The sequence below is a fragment of the Apaloderma vittatum genome, unplaced genomic scaffold, assembly GCF_000703405.1.
Source record: "Apaloderma vittatum isolate BGI_N311 unplaced genomic scaffold, ASM70340v1 scaffold16569, whole genome shotgun sequence".
In the NCBI taxonomy this organism is placed as follows: Eukaryota; Metazoa; Chordata; class Aves; order Trogoniformes; family Trogonidae; genus Apaloderma; species Apaloderma vittatum.
In genome coordinates this window covers 38,402-54,758 of record NW_009736024.1, presented here as the reverse complement: position 1 = coordinate 54,758, position 16,357 = coordinate 38,402, and the positions used below count along the sequence as shown (strand labels likewise).

General features: G+C 37.5%; 1 protein-coding gene across 1 annotated transcript in view; it reads right to left on the bottom strand.

Annotated features, from left to right (window-relative positions):
- Window positions 1-2,703: 2,703 nt before the first annotated feature.
- Window positions 2,704-16,357, bottom strand: part of EVC2 (Ellis van Creveld syndrome 2) — a 49,425-nt gene continuing 35,771 nt past the window's right edge. The window contains exons 10-15 of the mRNA XM_009876829.1: window positions 13,635-13,862; window positions 11,245-11,468; window positions 9,698-9,785; window positions 4,483-4,676; window positions 3,464-3,565; window positions 2,704-2,977 (exon numbers count right to left, since the gene is read on the bottom strand). Coding sequence (XP_009875131.1) covers window positions 2,704-2,977; window positions 3,464-3,565; window positions 4,483-4,676; window positions 9,698-9,785; window positions 11,245-11,468; window positions 13,635-13,862 — 1,110 coding nt within the window. The remainder of the gene's footprint in view (window positions 2,978-3,463; window positions 3,566-4,482; window positions 4,677-9,697; window positions 9,786-11,244; window positions 11,469-13,634; window positions 13,863-16,357) is intronic.

Sequence of the window (16,357 nt, the reverse complement as noted above, 5' to 3'; positions counted from 1 at the left end):
CACAAGCAGTGCCCTGGACACAAGGTGATACAGACTAAAAGCCAACATTATTTCAGCCCATGTTGAACAAATGATAACAAAAAGCTACAGTTTAATACAGTCTAATATGGAGAATAATTTCTTCAATAAATTATACTACACTGCCAGTAAGACAGTTTTTACTGCATGCATTAAAGCATCACTGCCCAAGGAGTTACTTCTGCCTGTTCTTTTCATGTTTTAGCTCCTTGGTCAATAGCTTCAGGTTGGGGGAAGACAAGATAAGAAGTAATGAAATTCCAGGGAAACGCAATTAATTGTGGGATTAATTAGAAGATGCTTCATTTCCAGTAATATAAATCTTAGTAAAATGCATTATATAGCCAGGTAGAAACCAACAGGAAGAGTTAGTACAAGTGAGGCATTTCTCTGAAGTCCCAGTTCTACAATGGGCATGGTATCAGCACCCTTATAAGATACTTTTATCCTTTTACTTTGGCTACCTCTGTTTAAAACAGGAGGCTTAGTAGGTGTCCCTTTCCAATGTTAATTCAGTGAGAATGAAGAATGATTTGCCCTATGTGGATAATACTAAAAATCTTGAAGAATTTGGCCTTATAGCACTTATTTTATTGATAACTATGAAGTCAAATGGGCTTAATTTGAATGGCTTGTCCAGCATACGTTCCTTGCAATGATTCAGCTGTGAAATACGGAGGCTAATACACACAGAACTGCATACACAACAGCTGGCCCTCCTCTGTCCTCAAGGCTGAACGTAAGTCAACTCTTTATTGAAGTGGGCTATTACCTAGGTAGCACTTCTTTCATAAGGCACAGGAGCTGTCAAGATCTGGACTTCTCTTTGAAGATATATTGCATGATATGAAACTGATTCATAGCAGGGCAGGACTTTCCCTGCTAGAATAGTTATAATCACTGACCTGCTTCAAATTTGTGATGAGGTGTGCAAGAGTAACAAATCAGATATCATTAGCCACACAGATTATTTGTTAAGGATAATAAATTGATACTGCAATCAGTATTGAGATGTTGCATTGTATTATCGTAACTGATTAAAGCCATTGGTCTCATTGTCTCATCTGTGATCGGTACTGTCATTTCTCTTTTAGCTTATAACAGCCTAGAGCCTGGGCCTGCGAAGAAATCTTTCAAGAGTCATGCTCAAGAGAGGGTACTTCAGCTTTCAAGCTCTCCCTGTTGCCCCGAGCACAGCTCTGGTTTTCCTACTGGACTTTCTTGCATAGGGCCAAACCCCCTTCCAAAACACCTGAGCCTACTCCGAAACTGCTCTGATGCACCTCTGAGGTAGGACAGACCCTACCCTTTAGCTGCCCACACCTTGGGGACAAGATACCAGGCACATTAAAACATAGTGACACTGAACTCCCACAATGCTGAGAGAGAGATGACTTCCAGGAAAAGACTGAAGAATGCAATCAAAAAATCATTAGGATTATCAGGCTAATTACTGCATACATTTTCTAAAGATAATAGCGATATGAAACACTAATTGTTGTTTACTGTGGGATGAATATTTAAACTTGTCAAGGGAAGTGGGGAAAAAAATAAAATGCTTTTTTCCACTCAGAACAGATGCCAACTGCAGACACATGTACATCGTAACACTTTAATTTTTAAAATGAAATTGGCACCCTATTATTACAAGGACACAGAAACTCCATACATGAAAAATTGTGAAATACATGATCACCCTCAGAACATAGCACAGGATTCAGAAAAAAGCCTCAAAACAGGCATGAACATAATGAAACATTAACAAATATATGTGTTTCTTTTAATTAGCTTTTCCCTGTTCCTGCTTTTAGGATTCAAATTTGCAGCCTTCTTTCTGTCAGCCAGAGAGGTTTAAAAATTAACTCATTTTGAAATGCAAAATTATACTCTCACCAATTTAGGGATATCCAGGAATAAAAACTTCAAAAATACCCACCTAAAATTGTGACAGTTGGCAGCACTGCTGTCATAAAAGCTTTTGAAGATATGACATGTCCATTTACATGTTTCCCTTTTCTGCTGAGTAAGTATGATGATATTGGGTCTTCAATAAAAAGACTGCAATGGGTTGCAAATGTTTAACACAGTTTTGAACTACAGCCACACTCATAGGTCAACTGATCTAAGTTTAGAAACAATAGTGAAAAGCTGAACACACGGTGCAGAAATAACATCCAAAGCCTATTAAGAACATTAAAAGGTAAATACTAGAATAGCAGAAAATCAGAGAACAGAGGACTCGTGGGTTATCCACTTCATCTCTTCATGTCATCTGCTGTACCGCAGCTTATTACAAGAATATAAAAATACAAGAATAGTGAAACAGTATGTACTTGATATAATAAATAACCTTTCTATATAAATTATGAAAATAAAGCTATGGTAAAAATGATCAAAAGATGATCAAAGTGTACTGAAGGAACATTTGAGTCCTGCATGCCAGAACGTGTATCATAAAACATACATACCTCATCTATTGCATCATACACTGTCAGGAATTAAAAAATGCACAATTCACATTGCTAAATACACCATTCTAAAATTACAGCTATTTACAACATCAGACAAATGAGATTCAAGCAACACACATGTTATTTTAACTGCACACTTCATTCTTTCTCATTATTTTATTGAATTTTAAATAACATCCTCTTCTCTACTGAATACTGGGAAGGGAAGTAGTCCTCATAAGTCCATACTTGTACGAGCAGCCTTTTTGGAATTAAGAAAGTTCTTTTTCTTCTTCCTTGGATAACTATGCGAAGAAAGTATTGGATCACTCAGCTCACGGAACAAAAATACCTTCTCCCCCGTGTCTAACAGCTCTATGGCTTCGGCAGCTGCAGTGCTCAAAGGAACAGGTGGATCAGACTGTTCCATAGGAGGATGTGTCGGGGAACACCCAAGATGAATGAATGCTGCTTTTTCGAAGACGGCAAGTTGCTTTTTCTTTATCAAGCTACATTAATGAAAGAAATTTAATTGAAAATCAGAAACTTGAGCAAAGAAAGCATAACTTCCTGTATCATATCCTGACATGGAAGTGGTGACTTCGGAAGTTGAAGAAAATCATATTTCAACAGACAATGGTAATTTCCATTCAAATCCCCAATAATGTATGTATAATTTTATTAAACATAAAAGTGTATACCAAAAGGTAATCCTGTAATAAATAATCATAGGGAAAACAGGCAATGTATATGAAAAATGTGTGAATTACGTGGATATATACAGAACAATCTTTTTAGGTGTTTACTAATATTGTTTATTATGTGTAAATATGTGTAGGAAACACAAGCATCAAACAGCAGAACACTGTCAGAAAATGTGTATTTATGAACTTATTTTCTGATTTCTAACAGATACAAGAGGAACCTTTGTAGATGAAATGAAGTATTTAAAAAAACCAAAAGACCTATATAAGCTTCTTCTGCTTTCTCCTTACCTGTCTTTTCTCCTATTTAGAGAAGGCATCTTTTCCAAATTTCTGTTTATCAGATCTTCCCCTACTTTGTTCTCCAGTGCTTGCCACAACTCTTGGTTCTTCCTGAAGGAAAAGGAAACAAAAAAAAAATTCCCAGCAGCAAACCCCCAAATAAACACACTTTCCTCCCTTTTCTGATTTTAGCTGCCAAACTCCTGACAGTAATTCTATGAATAGAGTCAGTAACAACATTTGAGTATTTTTACTGCCCTGTCACAAATCATTTAAATTAGCCAAGATCACACCTCTGTGCATGGTCTCAATGGCCCTTATCTGCTCCTCGACAACTCACACCTGACAAGCAGAGGGCCCAGTGCCGTAACATCTGCGTTTCTCCTCCTCCCAGGTCACGGCAGAGACTTGGCAGAGAGGGTCCAGGAGTACCTCTTAGTGTTAGCTGCACAGCTATTTAGTCGGTGTTAATGGGGATAAACTGGAGGGATGAATGCTCTGGTAGACTACCTCCTCTGGGAGATTACCTGTCTCTGTGAGTAAATGCAAACACAGTAGTCACTTGGCACTTTAGTAATGATCTACAAAGGGTCAGGCATCTATGAGGTTGCAACTTCCGTTATTAGAAAGGAGAACCTTTATATTTTTAGGAAGTATTGATACCTGACTTCTAGTGTGCTATGAATATTAGAAACATAAAAGGTCAGAAGGAAAATATTTTAATAAGCTCCAGTTAAAAGTCAACAGAAAGATTATCAGAACACAATTTATAAATCTATAAAATAACTGTTTAATTACTAAGGTTATAATATCTATTAACTCTTTATCAATCGATTTATTATAGTTAAAGTATTTCACAAAATAAGGTAGCAGTTTCAAAGTATTTTTAGTCTACAAAAATGCTTCAAAAGGTAACTTATACATCTGGGATTTTTTCTATTGCTGTCAATCTGCTTGTTCAGCAAATACCCATATACCCATAAAGCAATTTTCTCTTGCAACGGTCTACTAAGAAATATCACACTTACCTCTTCTTACAGCTGCCAGACTCATCTGCATTACTGTCACTTTCCACAACACCATCTGAGTATTTCCTGATGGAATCGAGGACAGAAAGAACCTCGCTTTGTGAGCTGGAGGGCAGCAACAAGTTCAGGATCCTGTGCAACACCTCCATTGGTACCCTTGTCAGTTTAGCTAAATAACCTGCCAGTCGGAGCTCCTAGAGGATTCATGAGTAGCAAACAGATAAATTTAGCATTGAAAATGGGAAAAAAAAAAAGCATTAGCAAATTTTGGTTACCATCATTAAAGAATTATTCATCACAGAAATAAAAAATATTATTGAAAATCAAGTGAGTGGTGACAGTTTTAGTGGCAAGTGGTTATAGTTCTATGCGCACTGTTTCGACTCACACTGGCTCATATACATTATGGTTGTTCATTTCATTCTCGATATAGGCAATGTAAATGTTAAAAAACCAGCTGATTTTAATGTATGCACTCAGGGTACGTAGTCAATGCCCTTCGGTCTGAAAAATCACAACGCAACTATATCGTAGCATGTAAGGTTTAGTTAATTTATGGATTGTACTATTATAAAGAAATCTTTTCAAGACAGTAAAGAAGCCCTATGGCATTTCTTGGTCTGTAAAATTAGGGGAAAAAAATAGCCTCTGAAACCTAATGACAGCATTTACATTTTGCCATGGTTGAGCACTTCGTTGTTCAGCCTCTCTTTACACCAGATTCTCTGATAAACTCAGTGAACAGCTTGTAACATTTGTTAGGAGGTGAAGGAAGCATCTGTTTTCATTTTGGTGTTTTGTCTTTTTTCCAAACATCTTCTCTTTTCTGGCCCAAAGGTCAGTAGGAAAGCGTACTCAGTATTCAAATATACTAAGTTCAAATCTAGTTATTCCCTGGACAATCAGCCAGCACCATTTCTTAACCCCCTCCAAACATCAAAATCCCAGTGCCATTTTCTGCCCAAAGCTACTCTGTCCCCAGGGTTATTTCTGCAGATTTCTCATGCGTCATACGAAAAGCCTACAGTATACTGAGAACTATGGGGAAAAAAAAAAAAAGAGTAGAGCAACTTAAATACCTCAAAGGATGCAAGAAAAATGCTTTTGTAGTCTATTCAAATCATACATGCATCTCAGGCAGCCAATGTTAGGTTAAATGTGCCAAATGTTCAGGATGACTCATGGCAGCTGAGTCACCTCCACTCTGTAGACTCTCCTATAAGCAGTGATGGGGGAGATGACTATTAAACCCATGCCACAAAAAAAGAATGACCCATAAGGTATCACCACGCAGGAAGACAGCCTATTTCTTTGTCCACAGTGGATTCAAAATGTCAGTACAAATGTTTGAACTCTGCCTCTTTCTTGCATGATGAATTTTCAGAGAAGCAAATGCACCCTGGAGATCATATCCAGTGAAGTTTCTTCTTTGAAAGAAGCCATTTCACCAGAAGGGTGCTCTGTGAAGGACAACTCTTTCTGCTAAATCCATGTAAAAACAAGGCAATCACCTCCAAAGCAGCCCTAGACCAAATTTAGAGAGTCAAACGCAACAACCGCAAAACCATTCTCCAAGCAGAGAACTCCCCTTCTAAAGGCAGGGTAACTAGCCACTTCCCAAAGTTTCCTGTGTTGTTAGAGCTTTCCATGGAAAGCACTCGATACTAGAAAGAACAAGACAAAATCCTAAGACTGATGAAAGATTCATTAGTTAACATGGCATCTAAAATGTCCAATATTTTCACCCTCAATAGGCACCAATGTTAGCTAAAAGACATGTCTGTTGAGACTACTCACGGCAAGAAATTGATTATTCTCTGGAGAGGAATGTAAATAAGAGCTTAAATCTTAATACAGACACCTAAGTTTAATTTCTATAGTTGTATACGGAGTATGCTGTATTTTGGTCTTTAAAAACTGTACTTCTAGAAACTTAGAATAAACAACATTAAGTGACAATAAAAATGACAAATCTCTGACCTATTCTATCATTTACAGCTAAATGGTCTCAGGACCTTTAACTCAGAAATTTCTACGTGGATGATGGAAACATCATGACTTCAGCATTGCTTCCCCCTGTAATAGCTTCCTTGTAAAACGTTTGTTCTCCACTCTGACCCTTACCTTTCTGCATCAGGCATGACTCAACCTGAGAGACAACCTTTAACGCTTTTCTAATGGAGCAGAGCTCACAACGAAGTAATCCTGCAAGGTGCCACAATGCTGTCAACAGCACCAGCAGGGACAGGTGCCTGCAGCACAGGCACAGCAAAGGGAGTGCCAATGGGTGAGCATGGATCAGCAGGGAGCAGCGCTGCCAGATGCTCGCAGCTACCCCGAGCGGCTTTCAGAAGCAGGAGGAAGTGAATGTGAACTTAAACACAGGAATGGTCATGCAAGTCAGATCATAAGCCCTCCAGGGTGAGAGGAGTGTGATTCTACTGGTGTGTGTGTGTATATATATATATATACACACAGAAAGGTACTACAAAGATTAGGAATTAATTTTTTCACAACATCTAATGCTACTTGTGCCACCAATAACCTCATTTGTATTCTCTGAATTTGGTTAAAACAAAATCAGGAATGAACTGTAGTTTACAAACAGCAGAATTAAGTATCTGGACTGAGGAAGGTGTATTTAAACAACTAATGTAAGAATCAACGAACTGGATCCATTGTGTGTTTCAAGCTTAATGAGCCATTTCCACATGACAGTCTGCCTGCACCATCTGTTGTCTTTCAAACACAACCAGCATACCTGGGGCTGTACCTATGAGCTTATTTAAAACTAACTTCTCAGCAAGAGGCTTATGATCCCAAATTCACTATCATTCAAGCAAATCTCTTATTGACCTAGATCTGCCTCCACAAAGATGTAAGCTGAAACACAAAATACAGGAAAGTAAAACTTATCTGGTTTCCCAGAGAGGGCTGCACTCACAGTTCTTAAAACTAATCTAAAGGGGAAAATCTTCTTTAAAGAAATAAGTAGGTGTGAGATAGAGAGGTGCAATAGCTATACTTTCCTAATACGTGCCAACACAACGTGTTCTATGAATTTTAAGAAAAGGGCATGGGGGAAACTTAAAAATCAATTCCCATACCAACTCATAGGATAAGCACATCCAGAAGTAGGAACATGTTACACAGGGAGCCTTAATAAATTACTATTCTACTAAGCATATACTTCTTTACAGTTGAACTAATAGTAGCCAGGTTTGGAATTACAGTTGGAGTTTTTATATTATTACAATTGCTGACAACAGAAATTTTGTTTCGTGCATCTGCAGGGTAAGTATGTACAGGTTTTATGGAATTTCAATAAAGTATGTCTCAGAATATCTCTGGGCTACACTTTATATGAATAAATATAAATACAAAACCCCCAATGGTATATCTAATGCATATTTACACAAATTAATTATTTCTTCTGGGCATCTTATGAACAAACATATAGCACAGTCTCCCAAGTATAAACTGAACAGTGTGTCCAAGTTTTCAAGTGCACTGAGGTGACACTGATGCTCTTAATTCTCTGTCTTCAAGATTGCAAAATCTGTAATTATCAAGGGTCATTATTCAATTGCTAGGGTGGTAAGAGGACTGGGTACAGTGAAAATTATGATATATTCTATTTGTATGCATCTGTAATCTGGAAAACAATGATTTTAATCTCTCTGCTTGCAGAATACATGCCATGTTGTTCAGGCATTCTTTCACAATGTGAAAAAGAAACTTAAAAACCACCACAGGAAGACAATTAAATTGTCAGCAACTGGAGCAACGCTTGCACCTATCCTGTAGAGAAGCAATATCCAGCTTCCCCACAACCAAGTGGTATGATCTTTGGGAATGGAGGATGAGGAGTGTCAGTATAATCAAACTTTTTAGAACAGAAAGGAGCTAAAATAACAGGTAAACCCAGCACATTCCTGGTTAATCTTGTGCAGTCTGATGATTAATGTGATTAACACTTTCAAACAAAAGAGAGTACTGTCTTTGAAATGCAATGCTAAGAAAAGAGTCAAGGTCTCTTTAAGAAAGGGTTCCACCTGAAATTATTCATGGCCAGCAGCAGTAGCACTTAGCTGCTAGGTTTGTCTGTCTTCTCTCCCACCAAGTCCTACACAGCTGCTTCAGCATTCACCTTAACATGCCACACATCTTGAATTCATGCCTTCATGAAAGAGGCTCTATCAGAGATATTCAAACTAAAGAGCAGCAAAAAAATGATCCACAACATTGTCTGCAAGAACTCTTCCAACTGGGTAGCCAACTTCTTAGATGCATCTTCTTCCTACCCTTCTCTGCCCAGAAGTATGGCAAGCTAAGAACCACAGTACACAATTAATGCATTCTTCATGCTGTCTTTTAACAGTTACCACTTAGTGACGACTGGTTTTGCCAGGCCATGAACTTATTCAGCAAACACTGTACAAGGTTGCATCCATCCAGAGGACAGAGTTCAGAAAACTGAGCAGAAACAAGATGAGACACAGGAAAATTCGAGACATCCTCTGTCCAAGTGGTCCCTCCTCGGCTTGCCAGATAATTTATGATACAGGTGACTGCAAACACTTCTGTCCTCAAGAGACAATATACTTGGATGTGAAATGCTGCAACATTGAGTCTCTTTTCTGATGGTAGCTACATATTTTAACCAAGGCCTGCAGATGAAATTTGGGGACAGCAGCAATTCATTTTTAATGTCTTTTGTGGCACTGACAAGCAGTCAAGATGGAAAATTACCCGAAGAGGTGATGCTCTTTTTGAAAACAATATGAGCAATGACACTAGAAAATTCAAACAGTCCTTCTATCATTTAGTTTCGTAACATGATCAACACAAATTCTTTCTAACATGGATTAAAGCCTAAACGAAACCCTTGTCTCCTTACATGAAAATCAGACTGTAAGTCTGTCTGCAAACCACAAACTCGGGCAATTTAGTTCTCTTCACAGAATGAAATGCAATAGGACAATCCCCAGAAAGGATGTGTAAGTGAACAAAAAGAAGTATAACTCAGTAAAATTCAAAAGGCTGAAAGTAGGTCAGAATTAACTGGAGTGAATGATAACACCAGAAGTGCTAGCAACTGCTAGCAGAAATGGGTCCAAATACATTTGTAATGGTTTCCAAAAAAGCAAGAAAAGCTGATTTCCAGATACAGCTGTAATTTAAACTTGGAAGCTTTGTTCAATTTCACGCTTACCTGACTATAAAGTGCCAAAAATGCATCCATTTCTATATTTTCCAGGAGATCTTCAAGTACTGCGCAATTCCATTGCTCATCTCTCAAGCTGAAGTGAAAGATAAAATTAACACGGATATCTTCCCAAGTGTAATAAATGTATTATAGGAAAAAATATCTATAAATCATCCATTCAGGAAGTGTATCTTTCTGTCAGCCAAGTTAGGTGAGCAGAGTAACTTCCAAAATAAGTCAACTTCTCCTCCTTTTTCCCCATAACCCCCACACAAACATCAGAGCAGAATCTAAGGCTATGCTCTCGCACACAGTTCAAATCTGAAATCGCCCCAAAGCAACATGACTCAACCTGTCCCCATCCTTTTCTTCAAACTGCATCACAACATTTTGTGGTAATTTGTGGGTCTTTAAGTTGCTGGAATATAATAGTAAACGATTATTTTCTTCACAACTGGTGGGTTTTGTTTTCTTTTTTTGTTTCTGAACCAAATCATGAAGTCATCTTAATGCCACCTGGGAAAAGCATAACACTTGTTTCTGCCATTACGTTTTCAGGTAAATGCTAAAACCTAGTTGTAGTTTCTTTAGAGGCTTCACAGAGATACCTCTACAGCAGTATCCGCAAGTGACTAATCCATCTGCTCTTCCAGTGACTCTTCACTTCTGCAGCTGGAGAGTTAGTAATCTACATTGACTAGACCTTCAGCCCTTTCAAAATTGAAACAGGCTTAAAAGTGCAGTAACTCCACTAAAAGCCTATCAAAGCAATTTTTCATATATCATTTCACAGAAAACTTCCGTTGTAAATGGAAAGCACCCTCTCAGTTAGTGAACCTTGGAACATGGTGGGCTTTTAATACTGTGCAATACCCATCTAAATGTAAGTTTTAACTCCAATAACCCTAACAAATGAATGCAATACTTTGCAATTTTGCAAATTATCAGCCATTTTTACTAGGCAACGTTCACAACAAGAGAGATATTTCTATGTATCTCCCAAGAGGCATTTTTTCTGTGTGTCACTGATATCTTTACTTAAAAACTGGCCAGAGAAAAGTGAAATTGAGCCTGTCACTGAAGAAGACTATATATCCCATCAAAAATGACTGTGTGACATGGAATTCAGTGTACAATGCGGCAGTGGAGATGGAAATTCAATTTAAATTGTCTCAGCTATTCCTCTGACCCCAGCAGATCAGGTTTCATTGAAGTCACTACCTATCATCTTGGGGGATGAAGGAACAGGATTAAAATTATTTTTCTCCTTGCTGCTAAGAAGTAGCTATTTTTCCACTGTCTCTGTCAAGAAATGGAGATTTCCATGCAACACATTATAATTTATACGTTAGTAAATTACTGTTATTTTACATTTCTTTTTGAATATTCCCAAGACTCCTCAGTTAGCTCTGGGCCACATCACAAAAACTGTGAGAGCAGACATACAGTCCTTCCCCAACACAGCAGAACATTTAGCCTGCTCTTTCTCTGTGTTATCTTATGGTCTCTGAGGACTGCAGTAACTTAGTAAATCCCGAGACCAAAGCACTTACCTTTGCTGGTGGTGATTTATAAGTTGCCTACATTTATTCATGGCCTGTCTTAGCAGAACCGTCAACTGCCTGTCTGCACTTGTTTCCACAGCTTCACTTGAAAGTCCCAATCCATCCGTTGTCCACCGCTGCCGACCCATTAGATGTTGCTGCTGCTGCTGCTGCTGAGCGGACTCCTTCTGCAACATCTCATACTCCAGCTTCCTGTCAAGTTCTTCAATCTCCTAGAGGTTGAAAATATGCAATGATAAAAAGCCATAACCTAACTTGGAAGAACAAATTTCATCTGGAGTGACAAAAAAGATGGTATCAGAATTTCTGATATCGGTTTACTAATTTCTCATTCTACCCAGCTACTTGCAGTCATTTCAATTCCGAGTTCATTGCATGGCTTCAGTAAACATGACTTGCACACTATGAATAACAGAACAGTGCTGAAAGGACACGAGTCAATTGTCATCATGTTAAAGGTCAATGGTCTCTGAAACAGACATCTAGAAAGCAAACTGCCAGCATGGCTGAGATCCAAACAAACAAATGGCACCATTAGAATTCATCTATACGCTCCATACAGCCACTGAAACGGTTCTGACAAAATGGGACTGACTAACTTTTGGTTATACTGAATCAACGGCTAATATCAAATAGGTTTCAATTTAAAAGACAATAATTCACGTTTAGCATGATAAAATTGGGGTTAAAATGCAATGCTCAAAATCAAAGGGACTGGATTCCTCATTCCAAAGATCTCTGTTTGGTCAGAGTCAAACCAGACAACAGAAGGAAGGCTTCATATTCTGGTTTGCCAACATCATTTCTTGTCTGACCTCAAGCTTTAAGTTGTTTAATATCCCAATGCCATACTTGCCAACCTGTAACTTGGAGAAAATGCTGAATTTTCATCTATTCCTCCACCTCATCAGCTGTATTCAGATTACAGATTCATTGTATCACGATGTCTCTAAGTACGTTTCTTCTCCCCGGCCATCAAGATTAGCTTAGACCCACCCTCCTAACACCGAAATATTAATTCGTTATCTCTAAGGGGATAAAGCAAATTCACATATAGCCACATGTGTTTGTTTCATGGATTGACAAAACCATCACTGATGTCATCAGCATTAGAGAATCCTGCGTAATTTTACGTATTTGTTTTAAAGCAAAAGATAAAAAAATTTGCCAGCTAATGGGACAAAGGAGTTGGACAAAAACACAGGAAAAGAGTGAAGTCTGATCACTAGGAAACAGTCCCTGTAAACCAAGCCCAGCAGACATTTTAAACAATACTTGAAATGATTACATTTTCCCTCAAAACAGGGCTTAACTCAGATCTTGCACATCAGAAAAAGAATCGAGTGTTAGCTACTTCAGGTCTCTCTTTTATCTCTTCTTCGATCTTTTTTCTTCCTCTGTTCAAGGACAGAGAAGCTAAAAGCAACCTTGCAGAGCCCCCTTTCACGCAGTAATTTCAGATTGAATTATTTTTAATACTTCATCTATATACAACTTTCACTATTTCCTATGGAATTAATATAAATTTAAGCAAAACTGGAAGCATATAAGCATTTTAATCGCCATTCTAAGAGAAATTCTGTAGAGATGACAGCATTAAAATTTAGTCAGGAGTTTCCACAGCAATAGCTGTTTAATGATGCCCTCTAGCAAAGAGGTTTTGCTCTTAAAAACCCATTTTGTTTGTTCTACTCCAGCGCTCTTCCAAGTCTCACTTGGATGGTTACAAATAGCAGATGTAAAAAAAAAAAAAAAATCCAAAAAATCCTTATAAATACAGAGCACTGAAGTATTACAAAAGGTTTAGAAGATTGGCACATACCAAGTACATAACAAATACGAAGAAGGGAAGAGATCTTTCCAAAGTTTCTACTATTGAAACTGCATGAGCGTGCAGAGAGACTGACATGTAGGAGGCTGTACATATAACCTTCAGAAACTTGATGACGGATGCATACTGCGCGGTTATGGATTCTATTGTTCTGGAGAGCATTATAGCCCAAATGATTTCGTAATGCACCCACGACAATTTACACACTATCTCAGTAATGATCATTTCTCAATTGTCTTCCTTGCAATCAATAAAACTTTCGTGTCAATTAGCTACCAAAATACTGCTCTTTCCGCCTGTAGATCTTTAGAGGCTGCTATAATATAAATAAATAAGTAATAATACACAATCTTCCCCGGCTCTAATAATACCTTCCTTCTCTTTATTTCTTTTACTGAGTGCATTAAAGTGGACATAATCACAGAAATTAAAGGCCTGACCACCAGGAGCTGTGAATCAGGACAGCTAAATCAAAGTTAAATTAGCTACTGTCATAGTTGCTGTCTCCTAACAGGAAATCTTTCCTTTTCACAACTTCATTACTTACAGGATTATGTGCTTCTAAAATCTGAATACATTCCAATTTTGACAGAGTTTTTGATGTGCTCAGTTGTTCAAAGAGCAAAGCTTGTGCATTTGTGACAGCAGTATATAACTCCAACATTTTGACTTTTTTAACAGTCTTTTGAAAGGCTAAAGCAGCAATATATTCTCCAAGATTATTTTCCAGATTGTGCTCTTGACGCTCTTTCTCAAGCTGCAACTCGTACTTAACCTAAAAAATACCAAAACATAAAAGATAACAAGATTAACGGAAAACCTTACATGCATGCTCATGATTTTACTACTTCGTAATTAATAAGCAGGATAAAAGCAGCACAGAAGTTAATACTGTTACCTTAACAATGAAATACATTGTTTTAAAAGTGTTTTTAACATGAAATTCCAAGTTTTTACAGAAATACTACAATAAAGTCAGATATTTCAAAGAGATCAGGCTTTGTTCTAGCATAGTCATAACTTTAATATTAAATACTAAGCTAAATTAGAGAGGGTCTATATATTTTTTTATAAAATTAAAAATATAAATAAACCTATGTCTATGGCACTGGGTAAATGGGAACATAAAATACATTTGTCTGTTTAACAAAAATACAAAATTTATAAAAAGACTATATTCAAATTTGCAAGTGCCAGTTAATATTGACCAATGAAATTCAACCCACTATTCTTCAAACAAATAACCAAAAATCTTCTTACGTAAAACAAAGTTAAACTGTCAATCAAGAGTGTACTCATAACAGATTTCAAACAAGATTAAAATTGGATTGAATAGACATCAAATAGGATTAAACTAAACTGATTTAACTCAACAGTTATGTTGCTGTCACACATCTGATGAGACATCCACAGAAATTATCCAAGTGTGAAAGGCAAACAAAGTCTGATGAGCTCTTCACTCTATACCCCTGACATTCACAGCCAGTGATATTGCCACTGCTCTGCAGGTCAATGTGGACAGTAGCCAGCCCCAGTTACTCTCTTTAGATGCTTCCATCAGCCTGTCACTCTAACCTCCCTTTATAGTCAAAGAAAAGGTACTTCTCATTATGTTTCATACTCCCAAAAATGTTTTTCCGTTGAGGTACAGGTGTGGATATTTAGGATAGACATTGATGGCACATCTAACATCTGGGTAGTTGAATCCTCAAAGACAGGAAATAATCAGTTTGGTTTTATCCTCTGTCCCTGTATTATCCACAAAGGCCCAGAAGTTGGACTGTAAGAAAGAGAATACACTGAGAGAGAAAGCATATGCAACCAGGAGAGCTCCAATTCCACTACTTGATGTTGGTATCAACTGCTGCTCTATACACTGGATTTAGAATAAAGCTAAGCACAGACAGCCCATCTGTATACTGCTGGGTATTGGAATACAGGAATATTCCTCCTGAACTCTCTTTTGGTCCTAACAAATTTAATCTGACAGGTTTCACAGCATCCTGCCCCCCTCCTCCTCCTAAAAAAAAGTTTTAAGAAACCAGAGTTTCCAGAAGTTTCCAGTACTACGAATTTAAGAGCACTGCTCAACTAACCACCACCTGTTAAAGAATGGAAGAACCACAGCAATGAAAGAAGGCATCTCAAAAACTTTGATGTAAATTTTGGTTAAGTTCACTGTCACCATGGGACCTGCAAGCAGGTAGCCACATTTGTGTTCTATGAAAAATATTTATCTCATCAATTTTGGCCTCTCTCTTAAAGACCGGGCAGAGATGAACATAGAATCATAGAATCATCATAGAATCACAGAATGGCCTAGGCTGGAAGGGACCTTAGAGATCATCTAATCCAACCTCCCTGTCCCTGTTTAATTGAGATACCTACTTGGTTAGTATCTTTGGATGGTAAGTATTCTGTGGTATATCTTTATATATCCAGACTGAATCTCTCTACAGTTTTACTAGTTTATAAAGCAAGAATAACAAGGACCAATGGTATTTGCCCTGCAAGCGTGAACCACAACACAGTTAAGGTCAACTGCAGTCTTTAGACAGCGTATGATTTCTCATTGGCAAAAGATCTGATTTTGCCCCATGGAATATCTTTGCACAAATAGAGATGGTGTGTAATCAAGACATTAAAGGCTTACTGGCTTTCTATTCATAGAATCATAGAATTGTTTGGGTTGGAAAAGACCCTTAAGATCACTGAGTCCAACTGTTAACTGCTAATCAAAATTATACATTATTGACTCTATTCACGATTAGCTTTAAAGGAGCATTTAAGGAGACTTCCATCAAGGTTTTAGATTTTCCAAGATTATAAATATGTAACACGATGCCTATGAATTTTCCCTAGAAATTTTATTGATAAGGGACCTGCTAAGAGTGACAATGTATCATACAAATTCTATTACCTAGTAGCTAGAGCTGAATTTAAAATGTCATTTGGAACCATACATGCTTGTGATATTCTCCAAAGTCTCCATTGCATCAGCTGAAATGTCCTTGAATGCAAGAAATGAAAGGTTACCTTCAGGAACCATATCCTACTAACAGGAAAATTAAGCCAATTAAAAAACGAAAGTAAGAAATAAACCTACAGACACAAAGTAGAGGCAAGACTCATTATCTTGACATCTTTAATAAATATCCAACTGAAAAGACAGACGCTGTCTCCCAACATTACCATTAATCTAACAAATTTATCTTGAACAGTGTAGGTGTGTAACACTAAACAAGTAAGCATATGCGATACAACTAAACA